Here is a 16,831-nt window from a genome sequence, read left to right as displayed (position 1 = left end):
ATCTATCTATCTATCTATCTATCTATCTATCGTACTCTATCTATCTATCTATCTATCTATCTATCTATCTATCGTACTCTATCTATCTATCTATCTATCTATCTATCCAAATGGTTGATGTATTGGTCAAAAAAAAAAAAACGACCACTTAGTTCTAGACACTTTATTTTGTAAAAACTTTGCATTTAAAATTTGAGAAACATTTGTTCTCCCCTTGGCCCAGGAAATCAGACAAGGCCAGTCTAAGGCTGGCCATACATTATACAATTTTCTTGAGAATTTAACTTTAAATTTACCAAAAACCATATAATATGAGGTCAAACCATAAACAACACTTTCAATTGTATCCAGTTAGGCAGACCCTTGCACTACATAGTTGAAGGTAAATCTAATGGCAGAAAATTGTATAGTGTATGGCCAGCCTTAAGCTTTTTTTTCTTGTGCAGTTTTGTTCCTGTAAATATCCCTGGTCTTTAATACTTTTTACCTGTACAATCAAATCCCTTTGAATCCTAGATTCAATTCTTATCTGTGATTAAGTGCTCGGTCATACTGAATCCGACTTTGAAATCGTGCAACTTTACTTGAAGTCGCACGATTTCAAAGTTGGATGTCAGTGCGACTTCAGGTGTGACTTGCAAGACAGCTGTGCGACTTCATGCACAGATGTCTTTGCAAGTCGCACCTGAACTTGCAAAAAGTAGTGCATGCTAGTTTCAAAATCAGTGCGACTCAGAAGAAGCCAAAATTGCACCGATATGACCGCTTCAATTGAAGACAATAGGGTGCGACTTCTCGTGCGAATTGAAACGATCAAATTGCATGACAAGTCGCACCTGTATGACCGGGGTCTTAGGCACCTAAAAAAATCATTGAGACCCTGGTCATACTGGTACGACTTGTCATGCGAGTGCAAGTGACAAAAAAAAAAAAGAAGGAATAAAAGTGCTGATGCAAAATAGCAGACATTGATGGGCAATGGAACATTTTTTGACTGTCACAGGAACGGGAGGTAACAGAAGATCTTTCAGTAGGGACTACTGTTCAGGTAACAACTGTCTCTTACTTTGAGGAGATTTCCTCTCACTTCCTGCTGTGTCTCTGAAAAAAAATCTCCACAATGAGACCAAGATAGCGAAAAAAAAAACACTTTAACTTTCCCTACTAAAAATGTAAAATAAAGTTTTGGCTTTAGATACTATTTAAATAAACAGCTGATGATACATGCAGACTCGTGACACCATATAATTGGCTCATCTCTCACCTCAGTCATAAGTACAGCAAAACTCTACCTCTTTTTTTTTTCTTTTTCTTTTGAAGTGAAAACGGTTTGACCCCTAACCAAGTTTTTATTGTTACACATAACTACAGCACAGAGTCAAGACACTTGAGAAGAAACTTCACTCTACCCTCCTCCATACGTTTTTATTTATTTCCCTTTTAATCTTATCTGCTGGGTTGTCCCCACAACACATACATGCCCAATGAATCCAGCATTGTCTGGTGTAACCCACTGAGCTACTTCTGCATGCTGTGCCCTGCACCGCCATCAGGGGGCTGGCTTTCTCTTACTGGTTCTTGCAGCTCACCCCATGTTGATGGCCTCAGCGCATGCACAGCGCGGGGCATATTGCGCAGTGTGGTGGAAATTGCCCCAAATCTTCCTGGCATTCGAGACATGGAATCCCAGGAGGCACAAAATTCCAATTGTGTAACAGGATTTGGGGGGGGGGGTTATGTTAAATTATTGAAGGGGGTGATGGTCTGCTTTAAGTGCCCTCCATATATTCCTATGAACAGTCTATTAGGAGGCACATAAAACCCTGATTGATGACTTCTAGCTGATTGTCCATAGTAATATACAGATTTCAGGGAGGGGAACTATAAAACTAGGTGCTAATCTCTTGCCATCACAGCAAGCTATGTGGTTTTGGGGAAATTTCCACCAGTCACCGAGTCCTGACAGAGTATCTAAACCTTCCTCATTGTATCCAAAACTAAAAAAAAAAGTTTTATATAGAGCTCCACTTTAATGCATTAGCATCAAACAAAAATACACAGTATTTTTTGGAGTAAGTGTTGACTGAGCACACTTCTTTTATATTTGATGCTTACCTAAAGGTAGAGACGTGAAGAATGGAAGCCAGCACAGGATGAACAAGCCCACCACAATCCCTAATGTCTTGGCAGCTTTCTTCTCCCTGGAGAATTTAAGGAGTTTCACAGACAAGGAGCTGCGAGTCTGCTGGTTTTTGTTTTTATTGTTAGACATGCCATCATTCATATTCTTGCAGTGGATCCTGAGTGTTAGCTCCTTGGAGTCCATCCTTTCTTTCATCACCCCAGCCTCTAAGTTCTTGGTGATCCTCTTGGCTACCACATAGACTCGACAGTACATCACCAGAATGACAACAAGTGGGATGAAGAAGGAGCTCAGGGAGGAGAAGATGGCATAGAAAGGCTCTGTTGTAATATCACACACATACTCATCAGTAGCTGTCTGCTGCTTCCATCCTAGTAAGGGTCCTATGGAGATCACTATAGACAATATCCAGACACAGAGTAAAGCCAGCAAGACTCTTTTCCTGGTCACTATAGTAGGGTACCGAAGAGAGTAGCGAACTCCTATATACCTGTCGATGGAAATGGCGCAGAGGCTGAAAATTGAAGCTGTACAACACAGAACGTCCATGGCAGCCCAAATGTCACAGAATATCTTCCCAAATACCCAAGCGTCGACAATCTCAAGGGCTGAAGAGAAAGGTAAAACGGTGGTGCTGAGGAGAAGGTCAGCAATGGCCAAGTTGACTATCAGATAGTTGGTTGGGATCCTCAACTGCCTGTTGGCCACCACTGAGATAATAACCATGATGTTGCCCACAATGGCCACAGATATAAAGGCTCCCAAGGTGAATCCAAGGACCATAGCCCTTGTAAAGTCTACTTGCAGGTGAGTCCTATTAGCATCGGTTTGGTTGTGGACTATGGAACTTCCATTGTCCCAGAAGTTTGGAGAAAAGGGAAGAACTGAAAAGTTCTCACCCACAGTTGTGTTTAAAAGGTCATCCATAGGCACTACAATGTGGATGCTGGAGCAGGAGATCACCAAGCAAGTAATCCACCAGCAGCTAGAGCATCATTTAGTCCAGGGAAACTCTCATACCCAACTTTTGCAGAGTTGCTTCAATCCCTAGGCGTCCTGATGATGATGATGTTGATGTCCTCCTCTGGATCACGTGAAGATGCTGAGACCAAAGAGTGAAAGCTTGATCTCAGGAGATCGGGACCTCTGCTCTGTAAGTGGCATGGCATGCTGCTTGCACTAACCATCTCCGGGGGAAATCTCTTTCAGCAGCTGCTTTTCTTACCAGCGACATCACGAGGACTGAGCAGGGATAGGAATAGACACTAGAGGGCGCAGCTGTCCAAAAGAAAGCCCAGCAAAGTGGCTGCAAGCATTGAGAGTTCGCTGCCAGCTGCAGGCAGGACTTGGATTGTCTGTTTTAATTATGATCTTCCTCGCCGGAGGGGACCCATTAAATGGTACAGAGAGCTTTGCTGGGGCCACCCAAGGTATGAAGTGGTTAACTGAGCTCCTTGGCTCAAAATCACACCTGAAGGATCACTTTTAAAAGTTGACATTTGTCTGTAATCCTTCTACTTCTCAGCTCTATCTGATGGAAGATTGTGGTTGTTGGAAGGTGTTGGAAACACAAGTCCCTGTCATAGAAGGCTTAAAGCTCTATTAAACCCCAAACCAAAAATGTAATGTATTACTATTAACCAATCATTAGATCAGGTGGCTGCCTTTGTTTTCCTTTTCCCCTGTTTTCACCTAGTGATCTGCCGAGTAATACACCTGTTTTAGGGTGCTCCCGCTCTGGATGAAGGAGCACAGGTGGCACAATTGGACAGCAGCATTGTTAGTCTGGGGGGGAAAGTAGTGTTAGATGCACTTGCAGATTTAGATACATTTACTGAAGTCAAACTCCAGCTAATATCTCATATGGAAGAAAAATATATTTTAAAAATATTCTTCCCAAATATATTTACATATATTTGAAATGCTGAAATTTTGGCCATGTTCAATATATTTCAAAATATATGTCAATAAAAAAAACAAAACATATATATATATATATATATATATATATATATATATATATATATATATATAAACATACACTGCATGTTGCAATGTGTTTTTATTACATAATATATGAAAAATATTTTTAAAAATACATTTCAAATATACTGTATGTCTTTAAAAATACAAATCTACATTTTTGGAATGCATTTACAAATATATGTAAAATATATGTTAAAATTACTTTTTTATATGTTAAAAAAAAATCTGAAGAATATATTTAAAAAATATATATTTTTAATAATATTTTTCATATAGCACACACTAAATATACTGTAGTAGTGATAAAGCACTACAAGTCCCAATGTTCTAATAGCAGAACCCAGCAGATAAGAAACTAGAAGTTCCAGTGTTCCAATAGTAGTGGATATAGAACTACTTTTTAGCCCCAACATCCCTTTGGATATATAATTGAATGCCCCCCCACACAGTGTTCCAATAGCAGCACACAGTGAATGCAGAGCTACACATCCCAGTATTACAATAGCAGTAGACATGGATATGGTGCCATAAATCCCATTCATACATTAGAGAAGTCATGAGTTTATCACTGAAGTAACACCTGGGTATTCTGAAACCTTTCTAGCACAGGTCTCTCAAAGAGACTCTGTTCTGTCATGGGGCAAGTATAGGGCCTGTCATATCTGGTCTTCTTCTAAAAATGCTAGTTGCCTGGCTCTGTGTGACTTATGTATTTTTAAATCACTGACCCAGAACAACCAAGCTCTATATACGTGCCACAACAGAGTAGACCTCCTTATTTCTATACTTTTACCAGGTTAGCTATTCAAACAACATTGAAGCTAAAGCATAATCATAACAGCCAGGAAAACACCATTTTGCACATATTTAAAACACTTGTTGTCCAATGTGTATATATAAATGGCCTGGACCTCAAGTGGTTATACCAGGATCATAACTACAGCTGCAACCATGATCCTGGTATCATTTTTTACAGCCAGCGATCAGCTTCCCAGTAAAATTGATGCGAGTGGCTTTACACCCGCCTGCTCTCTTTTACAGTGCTTGGAAGGCCCCCACTACCCCAAAGTTGCCCATCACCATTCTCTGGCTTTCCCATTTCACCAGGGTGCCTGGGACTGTTGTAAACAGTTGGGTTGGATGCCCACAGACAAGATGAAGGAACATCTGTTCCCTGATCTTCTCTGTGATGAAGTCAGAAATGATGAGGATTTAGTCACATCCGGTTTCAGTGCTGCCTTTTTCTGGCTATTAGAGCCTTGGAAGCTTCTGAACAAACATGGTCTCTGTTTGATTAGATGCTTTGAAGGGTAAGGGAAATATCAGGGGTCTAATAGGTCCCTGATGTCTTCATACAGACTTAAAGTGGAGCTCCACCCAAAAGGGGAAGTTCTGCTTTAAGGACTGCTCCCCATTAAGGATTGGCACCTTTGGGGAGCGGGGGGGGAGGGGGGGTAGAGGGTACCCGAATGTGACAGGTACCCAATCCCACTTCCGGTCCGATCGACTAGGCGATCGGAAATGGAAGGTGTCCTCCCTCCCTCCCTGTAGTCTTTTGGGACACATGACAGGTCCCAGAAGACTACAGGACCATTCACGAAGCGCAGTGCTACTCACGCATGCGCAGTGGGTACCCGGCTGTGTAGCCGCAAGCTATCACAGCCGGGTGCCCACACTGAAGATGCCGGCCTCCTGGAATCCAGGACGGCTGGTGAAATGAGCTGCAGGGGACACACCGCGGGACTGAGGGACAGGTAAGTGGCTGATTTTTAAAAGTCAGCAGCTACAGTTTTTGGAGCTAATGACTTTTTTTTTTTAATAGGTCGAGTGAAACTATCCAAAGCTATCACAAGGTATCTTGTGCCTTGTGACAGCAATAAAGTTAAAGGAAATAAATGTTTTAAAGTGTAAAATAAATACATTTAAAATGTGAAAATGAAAACGCTCACATAGGTCCGGCACACATATGTAAATGGTGATTGCACCACACATGTATAGTATCACCAAAAACTTTGGAGTGAGAACAATAATTCAAGTGCCATAGCTTATGTTTAACTCTAACTGATAACCTGTAAAGGCTTTAAACTGTCGCCTATGGTCAGTTTTAGGTACCGTAGTTTGTTGCCACATCACAGGAGTGCAGAACTTTAAATCTTGATATGTTTTGTATATATTTACTTGATGCAACATCATCTTTTATATCTTACAAAAATGTAAGTATTATATTGTGTGCACTGAAATTCATTTAAATGCATTTTTTCCTGAAAATGTGCAAATTATCATGCAACATAAAAATTTTAAAAACTACCATTTTATTCTTCAAGCCCTCTACTTTCAGAAAATATTTAATGTGTGGGGGTTCTAAGTAATTTTCTCGCTAAAAAATGCTGATTTTAACATGTATGTGAAAAATGTCAAGCTATTAAAACATACGCAAGGATATTACTGTCATATGCTATGACATTCATGCAACAACTTTTTTGTATAAATAGACCCCTAAGTGTAAGAGTTGAGGTGGGTTAGTTGTTTTGGAACAGGTTAAAGGCTCATTTTAGGAGAATGTTAAAGGTAATGGGGTTGATTTACTAAAGGCAAATAGACTGTGCACTTTGCAAAGTGCAATAGCACTCTGTAAGAGCGGTTGCTCCAGAGCTTAGTAAATGAGTTGAAGCTTCCCTTTGCCAAGAATACCCAATCACATGCAAGGAAAATAAAAAAACAGCATTTTTGCTTGCACGATTGGTTGATGGAAGTCAGCTGAGCTTCTCATTTACTAAGCTCTGGAGCAACTACACTTGCAGAGTGCTACTGCACTTTGCAAAGTGCACAGTCTATTTGCCTTTAGTAAATCAACCCCAATGTGTTATGGGTTTAAGATAAACTTTTTATTTTAGGAAAACTGGAAGAAGCTACAATGTTCATTTGTTCTCAGCTGCTGGTGCCCCATGCCCAGACCTATTAGCGGTGAACTTCACCAACAAGAACCAGCATATTCTATATAAGAAACCCCTGAAATAGTAGGCATGCACCAGCGATTGAAAATAATGGCAGACCCAGACACATGCATCATGCTTTAAATGGACACAGTCATTATTTTTTTAGGCTAGTGATGATACCTGCACACTATGTCATAGGCCAGCAGGGTGTAAGTACAGTGGACAGAGCAGGGTGGACAGGGCAGGATTTCAACACTAGGTTTTCTTTTCAAAATACACTCACCCTTTAAAAGATCATTTTACTTTTAAAATGTAATCAACAACCTCTATAGCACATATTTTATATGTATAACTAATCAATAAAAACTGTGTAAATGAGTCAGATGATCTACATGACTGACCAACGAATACCTGTTCTCACAATAGGGGTCTGGAGAAGACATAACTTTAATCAGCAGGGAGTACAAGACTAAGACAGGACATAGATGATGCGATCTTCATTCCTGTAACTACAGGTTGTAGGAAAGAATAACGTGTTGACGGAGGGAATCCTTCCTGGGGAGCTATTGTGTTCTGGCTCGGGAGAGGGGGGGGGGGGGTGCAGGGAGCCATCCCTTCCAGGAGAACACAGTGATTATTGCTAGCAGCCATGGGCAATAATTGCATGTAACAATCTGACATGCTGGTTGTACCCAAGTCGTACAACAATCAAATGGGATACAATCAGCCTGCCCATAGATGGTTTGAATCTCGGCTTGTAGGCAGGTTGCCTACTGTAGTTATTTTAATTTAGGAAGGGGTTAATGCTTTTGCCGCCTTCTCTGGGCTAAGTTCGTGGGCTTTTCTGGGTCCAGCCCCCTGTCTTTTGTGTTTATAAAAGGGGCAAGGGGTTGAGTACAGAGAGCTTCAGGTGGTCAGAGAGTTCCAAGTCCAGAGGGTCTGCAGAGAGTCATCTAAGCCTGCAGCTGAACTCTGCTAGCAGAGACTTCGCAATGCCACCATGTAGTGGGGCTGCTGGGACTTGGGGTCTGAGGTACAATGACTCATTAGAACACCGTTGTCAAGGACTCCTGACATTCTGGGCTTACCACTTATGGACTCTACCTATGCAGGTATGCTGGAGCAGCCACAGTCACAGTTAGGATTAGTTAGGGAAAGGACTCTTGCCTTTAAAACTGTTATGCTGAGTTTTATCAGCAAAGCCTTTTGAACCATTGTCCTGCCTGGTCTGAAGTAATTCTAAAGCGGTGTATGAAAGTAACTGACACTACACACATAGACAGCACATTGGGGTATGAAGTCAGTCTCTTTGAGAGTCAACATGGTTTGGAAGAGAATGAAGTGGTTGCTAAGAGTTATTAGGCTAGTTATTAGTAGGCTAGTATCCAGTACAAGCAGCCTTTTGCGAAGCGTGGTACCTGTGCTAGGTGAGGTGTCTTCCGGTAGAGAGGGGGTTGCTTCTGGGGCCCCCTTCCCAGTGGTCCATCTCTCACAGCAATGGGAGCAGATCTGCATCACGGAGGCCCTTGACTTAGCCACCAGGTATGGAAGAGTAAGAGGAACAAAGTGCATGCATTAGGTTCACGGTAGGTGCCCTGCGGGACATCATTCTGTTACTGAAGGTTAACTGGAACCTGACTTATTCACTCAGTGTACACCAGGGGTGTCAAACTGGTGGCCCTCCAGCTGTTGCGAAACTACAAGTCCCATCATGCCTCTGCCTTTGGGAGTCATGCATGTAACTGTCAATCTTACAATGCCTCATGGGACTTGTAGTTTGGCAACAGCTGGAGGGCCGCCCTGTCCACAGTGCCTGGTCTAGAAGAACCCAATCACCCCCTCCTTGCCCTCAGGCTGTACCTTGCTGAACCGGCTGAGATTTGATCTATGGCCGGCTTAAGTATATCCTATATCCAGAATGTGGGTAAATACCCCACACCAGCAATTGAGCTCTGGATTCTGATTCCTGAGCTCCCCACTTAATTATTGAAGAGACATGAGAGGTTCATGGAGGCTGACAATGATGAACTCTCCTTTGGAAATCCTAACTTCTGATATTTAAAGTGACACTAAACTCTGGCTTAACTTCTATTCAAGTATGTATTCTTAACTTATAAAAGTTCTGTATATTGCTCTCAAACTCCTCCAGATATCCAAAATATTTTTTTTGCTGTTGTGATCTCTCCTCTTGTTATTGGGTGGCTATGTTCGTTGTCCATGGTCCCATTGTATGTAGGAATGTTCTATGGATTATGGACTATAGGATGTGTAGTGTGCATTGAGTTTTTTTTTATAAATAGACCCCTTAAAGTGATCTTGTCAGTTTTTTAAACAATATAATAGTAATTATACTCACCTCTTTGAATGCCTATGTCTCCTCTCTCCCTCCATTCCAACATTCAACACTTCTGGGACCCAGGCATCTAAGAAATGTTAATTGCAAAGTAATCTTATAGACTCTGCAGCACTGAAATGGATGGAACGTGAAATAAATGAGCAGGAGAGTATACTAGCTATTGCAGGGAGCTGTTATTTACAATTTTTTCACAGACTGACAGGGTTGCTTTAACCACTAAATGGAGCCCTTAACACTCATCCCTTCCAGACATTTAACTCCTAAAGGGAGCCCTTAAAGTGGCTCTGTGCCTAGACCTTGGGCTTTAAAGAATTTGTAAACCCAATATTGCATATTCCTGATATGTGCCTGCTGTACCATGAAAGATCCTGTTCTCTTTGTATTGCTTCCTTTGTATGAAATCCATGGTGTTCCTGACAGTCCCTCTGCTTTCCTATTAAAAACTGACCACACTAGGCATGAGAGCACAGCGTGGTCAGATTCTGTAGCTGTGCTGTGTACTCAGCATGCTTTCCTCCAATAATAGGACTTCTGCTGATATGCCCCTCCTTTCCATGAGCAGTCATTCACTGGGAAGATCAGTGTGCTGCTGTTTCTCTTCCCTGAGCTCCTCATGCAGCTGAGAACAGAGGGAATGCGATCATTTATAAAAAAAAAAATAAAATATATGTATATATATATATATATATATATATATATATATATATTACATATATGTTTTACAAGGTGAGGGTTTAAATATACTTTAAGGGCCCCATTTAGATCTATGCCTCTATGCTTGGACATATGTAGGATTAGGCAAATGCATAGTCACACATGGACATGCATTTCCTTTGCTCATTGATGTGTTAATGATGCGTGTTGTCATGCCTTTCCAATGTGTTTTCACGTTAGAATGGATAGAGTTTTAAAGCCATTGACCAAGGTTTGCATTTTGATTATGTTGTCGTTGACTTCAATGAGACTGCTGATGCAATAAAATACCGAAAAAAACTATGGAGAAGTTGGGCATAAAGTTTAAATATGTTATAACGTGTGCATTAAAACTCAGAAGTGTAAATGGGCCCTCATCAGGGCTTTTTTCCATCGGGAACATGGGGAATGCAGTTCCAGCACCTTCAGCACCAGCATGTCTGTAGTGGTGAGGGGTGGTGGGGTATACTGGAAGATCTATTGTTGCTGACTGCTGGATGGGCTATCAATGTTGGCTGCTAGGAGATCTATTGTTGATCGTGAGGGTCTATATGTTGCTGGGATGGATCTATTGTTGTTGGAGGGTATTTTGTCGCAAGAGGGTCCATTGTTGCTGAGGGGATCATTTGTTGCTTCCTGCAGGGGATCTATTTTACTGTCTCTCTTGCTGTCATTAACAAATGTTTTACAAATTACTTATCACCACAAAATGATACTTGGTTCTGTTTTCTCTAAAAGAGTGGAGAGATGGGTAGGGGGTGAAACTGAGTGACAGTGCTCGAAAGTGGGTAGGGCTGGAACCAAGGAACACTGCTTGGAGGTGGGTAGGGCTGGAACCAAGGGACACTGCTTGGAGGTGGGTAGGGCTGGAACCAAGGGACACTGCTTGGAGGTGGGTAGGGCTGGAACCAAGGGACACTGCTTGGAGGTGGGTAGGGCTGGAATCAAGGGAAACTGCTTAGAGGTGGGTAGAGGGTGGAGACAAAGGGTGAGTGGAAAGGGGGAGTACTGCACCCATTCTCTGAGGAAAAAAAATCCCTGGCCCTTATATATATATTTATTTAACATATTCACTAACAAGCAGTAAAAATCTATAAAAGATCTCTTTGATCTCTCTAGTTGCATGTACTGTGAAGTAAATCCTGCTCAAAGATCACAACAGAGACTCTAAAGTTGGTTTTAGTTTGTATCTAACAGCTTAGAAATGCCCAGGGCTTTTATTGCTTGCTCAGAAAACTGTAAATAGTTCAATGAAGAAAATGTGAATAGTCTGGGCACTGGGTCACTTTAAAACCTTACCTAGTGAGCCCTAATACGTAAAGTGTTACTAAACCCAGGACCCTGCATGCACTATATCTGGTCTCCCACAGTACACACAACATGGAAATGCTATTATTTTAGTAAATATAAACTGCTAAATACCTTTTCTCATCAGCAGTTAGAGCAGTCTTGTGACTTCTATCAGTGTCCGACTGATCACTGGTTAAAGCTTGTAGGAGTAGTTTTCTTTCTGCTCTAGGAAGATGTGAAAGTCCTGACCCTCTGTCTGGACAGTGCTGATTGGCCCTGTGCTGATCACATGCACTCACCGAAGAAAGAAAGAAAGAAAGAACTCTCTAGCAATACACACCAAACAGAGCATGTGCATGTGACTACGGATTCAGTCTGTATCAGGTGGTCATTTCAACAAGAGGAGGGGCAGAGAAGACAGGATCAAACAGCCTTTTTACACAATGCAGAGGATTAACCCCTTAGGTTCCGCAGTGAGTATAACAAGCATGCTTTACTGCATATACAGACTGATTTTACTGTTGTGGGTTTAGTAACACTTTAAATCTATTTTATTTCCGAGCCCAACCTCTGACCCTAGACCTAACTATTTTAACCCATAGCCCTTAAGACCAAACTGCCACCTGAACTATTAAACGTAACATAACTATCCTCCAAACTATTAGGTAAATATCCGCCCTGTGCCAAATTGTACAGCATTTAATGCCAAGTTGCCGTGGTGCCGGTATTGCAGCTCTGAAACTTCTTGTTCCCTTTATATGGGTCAGAAGATTACTGTTCTCATATTTCCATAGTGGTTTCTAATATTTCTACTTGTGGCTGAACTCTGATACATGAAATCACTTTTTTGGCTCTCAGGGACTCAACATTAAAAAAAACTCCTGAACCCACCTGAAAATGCTAGCTGCCTGGCTGTCATGCTATCTTTAGTACTTTGATTACCTAGAATAACTATATAGATAAGAACCGCTGACTATTTTTACTCTCCTGATCTCCATATATGTTTTTGCCAGCTAAGTTGATTGTTAAAACAGTTGGGTGCATTCCTAAATGCACAGAATATCTAATAAAATAATAACAACAGCGATTGTTGATCCAGGGCATGTCCATTTGCCTTAGGAGAGCAAGAAGGAATTTTATTTCCACTAGTGGAGCAAATTGGATCACACTTTATATGGTCGTTTTTTGCCTTCCTTTGGATCAACTTTGGGTATAGGATTCTGTATGTGAAGGGTTTCAATTTATTTATGTACGCAGGTGTAATTTTTTTCTGTTGATTTTACTAAATGGTCTTGTGTCTTTTTTTCAGTTTGACTTACTATGTAACTTGTTCTTGGTCAGTGACTCGGATAGTTATTATAACCAGAAGATGAGCATAACAGCCAGGCAACTAGCATTTTCAGAAGAGTTCTGACACAGTAGCTTCTGTCATGACCAGTTTTATTATTTTTTTTTTTTCAGGTACTTATATAGCGCCGTCAATTTACGCAGCACTTTACATATGTTTTGTACATTCACATCAGTCCCTAACCCTCAAGGGGTGTACAATCTAAGGTCCCTAACTCACATTCATACATATACATACTAGGGCCAATTTAGACAGGATCCAATTCACCTACTAGCATGTCTTTGGAGTGTAAGAGGAAACCGGAGTACCCAGAGGAAACCCATGCAGACACAGGGAGAACATGCAAACTTCAGGCAAGTGGTGCCATGGTTGAGATTTGAACCAACAACCCTAGTACTGCCAGGCGGAAGTGCTAACCATTTAGCCACTGTGCTGTCCAGTTTACATTAAGATGTCCTTGCTGTAATTCCTGGATGTTCTACCCTTATGACCAGGGCATTTACACTCCTACTGTTGTATTCTTTGTAATATAAAAGAAATAAGTCCCTCAGATTAAATTGCAAAGAAGGCACCTCTAAGTGCAGTATGCAGCAGTTTTTGTTAAATAGTAAAAGGTTAAAAGCACTTACAAGATAGCAGTCAGATAAAAGCTCATCAGGTATAGTGCCGGGGGGGACACTGAGCCGACCAGCGGTAGTGAGTGTGGTGGAACGAACGGGCAAGATGGCGACTGTACTTCCAGGAGATGTGTGGAACACACACGCTGGACGTGACGTCAAGGGGGCTGTAACGCGTTTCCAAGCATGCGCAGACACTCCTTCCTCAGACTATGAGGACGGTCTGAGGAAGCAGTGTCTACGCATGCTCCAAAACGCGTTATGTCACGCCCGACATGTGCTTTCCACGCCTGTCCAGGAAGTACGGCTGCCATCCTGGACCAGGCTGGGAAGACTAAATCTGCAATAGGCAAGCAGCTTGGTGTGAAGAAATCAACTGTGGGAGCAATAATTAGAAAATGGAAGACATACAAGACCACTGATAATCTCCCTCGATCTGGGGCTCCACGTAAGATCTCACCTTGTGGGGTCAAAATGATCACAAGAATGGTGAGCAAAAATCCCAGGACCACACGGGGGACCTAGTGAATGACCTGCAGAGAGCTGGGACCAACGTAACAAAGGCTACCATCAGTAACACACTACGCCGCCAGGGACTCAAATCCTGCAGTGCTAGAAGTGTCCCCCTGCTTAAGCCAGTACATGTCCGGGCCCGTCTAAAGTTTGCTAGAGAGCATTTGGATGATCCAGAGGAGGACTGGGAGAATGTCATATGGTCAGATGAAACCAAATTAGAACTGTTTGGTAGAAACACAACTCGTCGTGTTTGGAGGAGAGAGAATGCTGAATTGCATCCAAAAAACACCATACCTACTGTGAAGCATGGGGGTGGCAACATCATGCTTTGGATTGTTTCTCCACAAAGGGACCAGGACGACTGATCCATGTACAGGTCAGAATGAATGGGGCCATGTATCGTGAGATTTTGAGTGCAAACCTCCTTCCATCAGCAAGGGCATTGAAGATGAGACGTGGCTTTGTCTTCAAACATGACTATGATCCCAAACATACCGCCTGGGCAATGAAGGAGTGGCTTCGTAAGAAGCATTTCAAGGTCCTGGAGTGGCCTAGCCAGTCTCCAGATCTCAACCCCATAGAAAACCTTTGGAGGGAGTTGAAAGTCCGTGTTGCCTAGCAACAGCCCCAAAACATCACTGCTCTAGAGGAGATCTGCATGGAGGAATGGGCCAACATACCAGCAACAGTGTGTGCCAACCTTGTGAAGACTTACAGGAAATGTTTGACCTCTGTCATTGCCAACAAAGGATATATAACAAAGTATGGAGATGAACTTTTGATATTGACCAAATACTTATTTTCCACCATAATTCGCAAATAAATTCTTTCCAAATCAGCCAATGTGATTGTCTGGATTTTGTTTCTCATTTTGTCTCTCATAGTTGAGGTCTACCTATGATGCCAATTACAGACCTCTCTCATCTTTTTAAGTGGGAGAACTTGCACAATTGGTGGCTGACTAAATACTTTTTTGCCCCACTGTACATGGGCTGGATGGAAAGTGGTTAAATATGAGCTGTATTATCTGCCAATAGATTTGCAGTTCAGTGCAGTGTGATTCATATATTCCTTAGCCACACAGCACAACTTGGTGTTACAGAATACATTGGTGTCACCTACTCGCCTGCAGCCTGATGACTGAACCATGAAGGAGCAGCAACGCACTGATATGCCATTTCTCTGCTCTCTTCTTATGTCAGCATGTTCCCTGTCAACACATGTACAGTGCAGCAGAACCTGATTGGCTCCCAGTGTTGCTCCTCCCTTTCCCAGTTTAAGTAATGCTGTGCGCATGAGGCTGAGGTTCTGGATAAATTCAGGTATTTATGCTAAGTGTATGTTAAGATATAATTCTTTATTTTTAGAGGGACACAAAACTACACCACATTATGTCGTTTTTGTCCATCTTTCTTATTCTGCAAAACCTAGGCATACCTTTTGATGGTTAAATCCACCTTACTAGTGATTGATCTTGTAAAAGTCAAGAGCACTAAGAGCACTTCATAGCTAAATCTGGACGTACAAAGAGAGGTGATTGAATTACACTTGCCATTGCAATAGGTTTCAGGAATCTATAGTGATCTGCAGCTATGTGTAGAATGCATAGTCAAAACAACTACAAAGCGATACTGGCACTTTGACCATGCGGTGCAAAGTGACATGTCTCTGCAAAGCCCTCCAAACCTATGTACCTGATTTTCCTGCATTCCCTTGCAACTGCTAGGGCTAGGCCCTAGCATCAAACAGAAAAAATGAAGCTGAACTTTAAAGGTATGGTTCCTCAGTCAGTGAATTACACATCAAATTTAGATAAAAACCCATATGTTTATTTGTGCAAAAAAAAGATAAAACATAAATTAAAACATCTAATGAAGTATGTCGGTGCACATCAATTGTAAGTAGTAAACACCCTACAGAGGCAATATCAGGAACCAGTTAAACAAATTTATATTGAGAACAGAAATAGTCAAAATGACTCAATGTCAACAAAATGGAACTGGTAACTTAATAGGAGGACGCCTTATGCTGGAAATGTTTCACATCAATAGCTTCATCAGGAGATGGGTGAAGTTCACAGTATGTCTCCACCGCAGGTGCCACTCCTGTCAGCTAAGAACAGGAAAATGAAGGCTACAATTTGCACAGGCTCACCCAAATTGGACAATAGAAGATTGGAAAAACAGTGCCTGGTCTGATGAGTCTTGATTGCAGCTGCAACATTCAGATGGTGGGGTCAGAAAGCATGGATCCATCCTGCCTTGTATCAACGGTTCAGGCTGGTGGTGCTGGTGTAATGGTGTAGGGGATATTTTCTTGGCACTAGCAAGGTTTACCTAATAAAGTGTGTATATATATATATATATACTTAAGTGAACTACAGTCACTTAAGTATTACTAAAACCAGGACCCTGCATTCACTATATCTAGTCTCTCACAGGCACACAGGACATGATTATTGTAGTAAATATAGACTGCGAAACACCTTTTATCATCAGCAGTTAGAGCAGTCTTGTGACTTCTATCAGTGTCCAGCAGAGCACTGGTTAAAGCTTGTAGGAGGAGTGTTCATTCTCCTCTAGGAGAATACAGGACCCCTGACCTCTGTCTGGACAGTGCTGATTGGCCCTTTGCTGATCACATGCACTCTCCCAAGAAAAATAAAACTAGCAATATACACCAAACTGAGCATGTGGAGAGGGACTCCAAAACCTCTGTTCTATCAGGAGATATTTAGGGGACAATGGAAGAAGGAGAGGATCAGAGAAGAGAGGATCAAACATCCTTTTTACACAATGTGGAGAATTAACCCCTTAGGTTCCACAGTGAGTATTACAAGCATGATTTACTGCATATATAGACTGATTTTACTGTTGTGGGTTTAGTAACACTTTAAGAACTAAAATCATGCTTTAATTTCTCAAGAGACTGGAACAAAACTGATAC

At 41.7% G+C, this 16,831-nt stretch overlaps 1 protein-coding gene across 1 annotated transcript in view; it reads right to left on the bottom strand.

The window, feature by feature from the left end:
* ADRA1B (adrenoceptor alpha 1B) overlaps nucleotides 1-3,383 on the bottom strand; it is a 42,108-nt gene extending 38,725 nt beyond the window's left edge. Inside the window, exon 1 of the mRNA XM_089682863.1 lies at nucleotides 2,116-3,383. Within this exon, the coding sequence (XP_089538989.1) occupies nucleotides 2,116-3,070 (955 nt within the window). The 5' untranslated portion in view covers nucleotides 3,071-3,383. The remainder of the gene's footprint in view (nucleotides 1-2,115) is intronic.
* Between the last annotated feature and the right edge of the window lie 13,448 nt (nucleotides 3,384-16,831).

This window comes from Staurois parvus, unplaced genomic scaffold (genome assembly GCF_062004578.1).
Source record: "Staurois parvus isolate SC_StPar_1 unplaced genomic scaffold, SC_StPar_1.0 ptg000298l, whole genome shotgun sequence".
NCBI classification, from domain to species: domain Eukaryota; kingdom Metazoa; phylum Chordata; class Amphibia; order Anura; family Ranidae; genus Staurois; species Staurois parvus.
The sequence above is the reverse complement of the archived record's forward strand: the minus strand, read 5'-3'. Positions and strand labels throughout refer to the sequence as shown.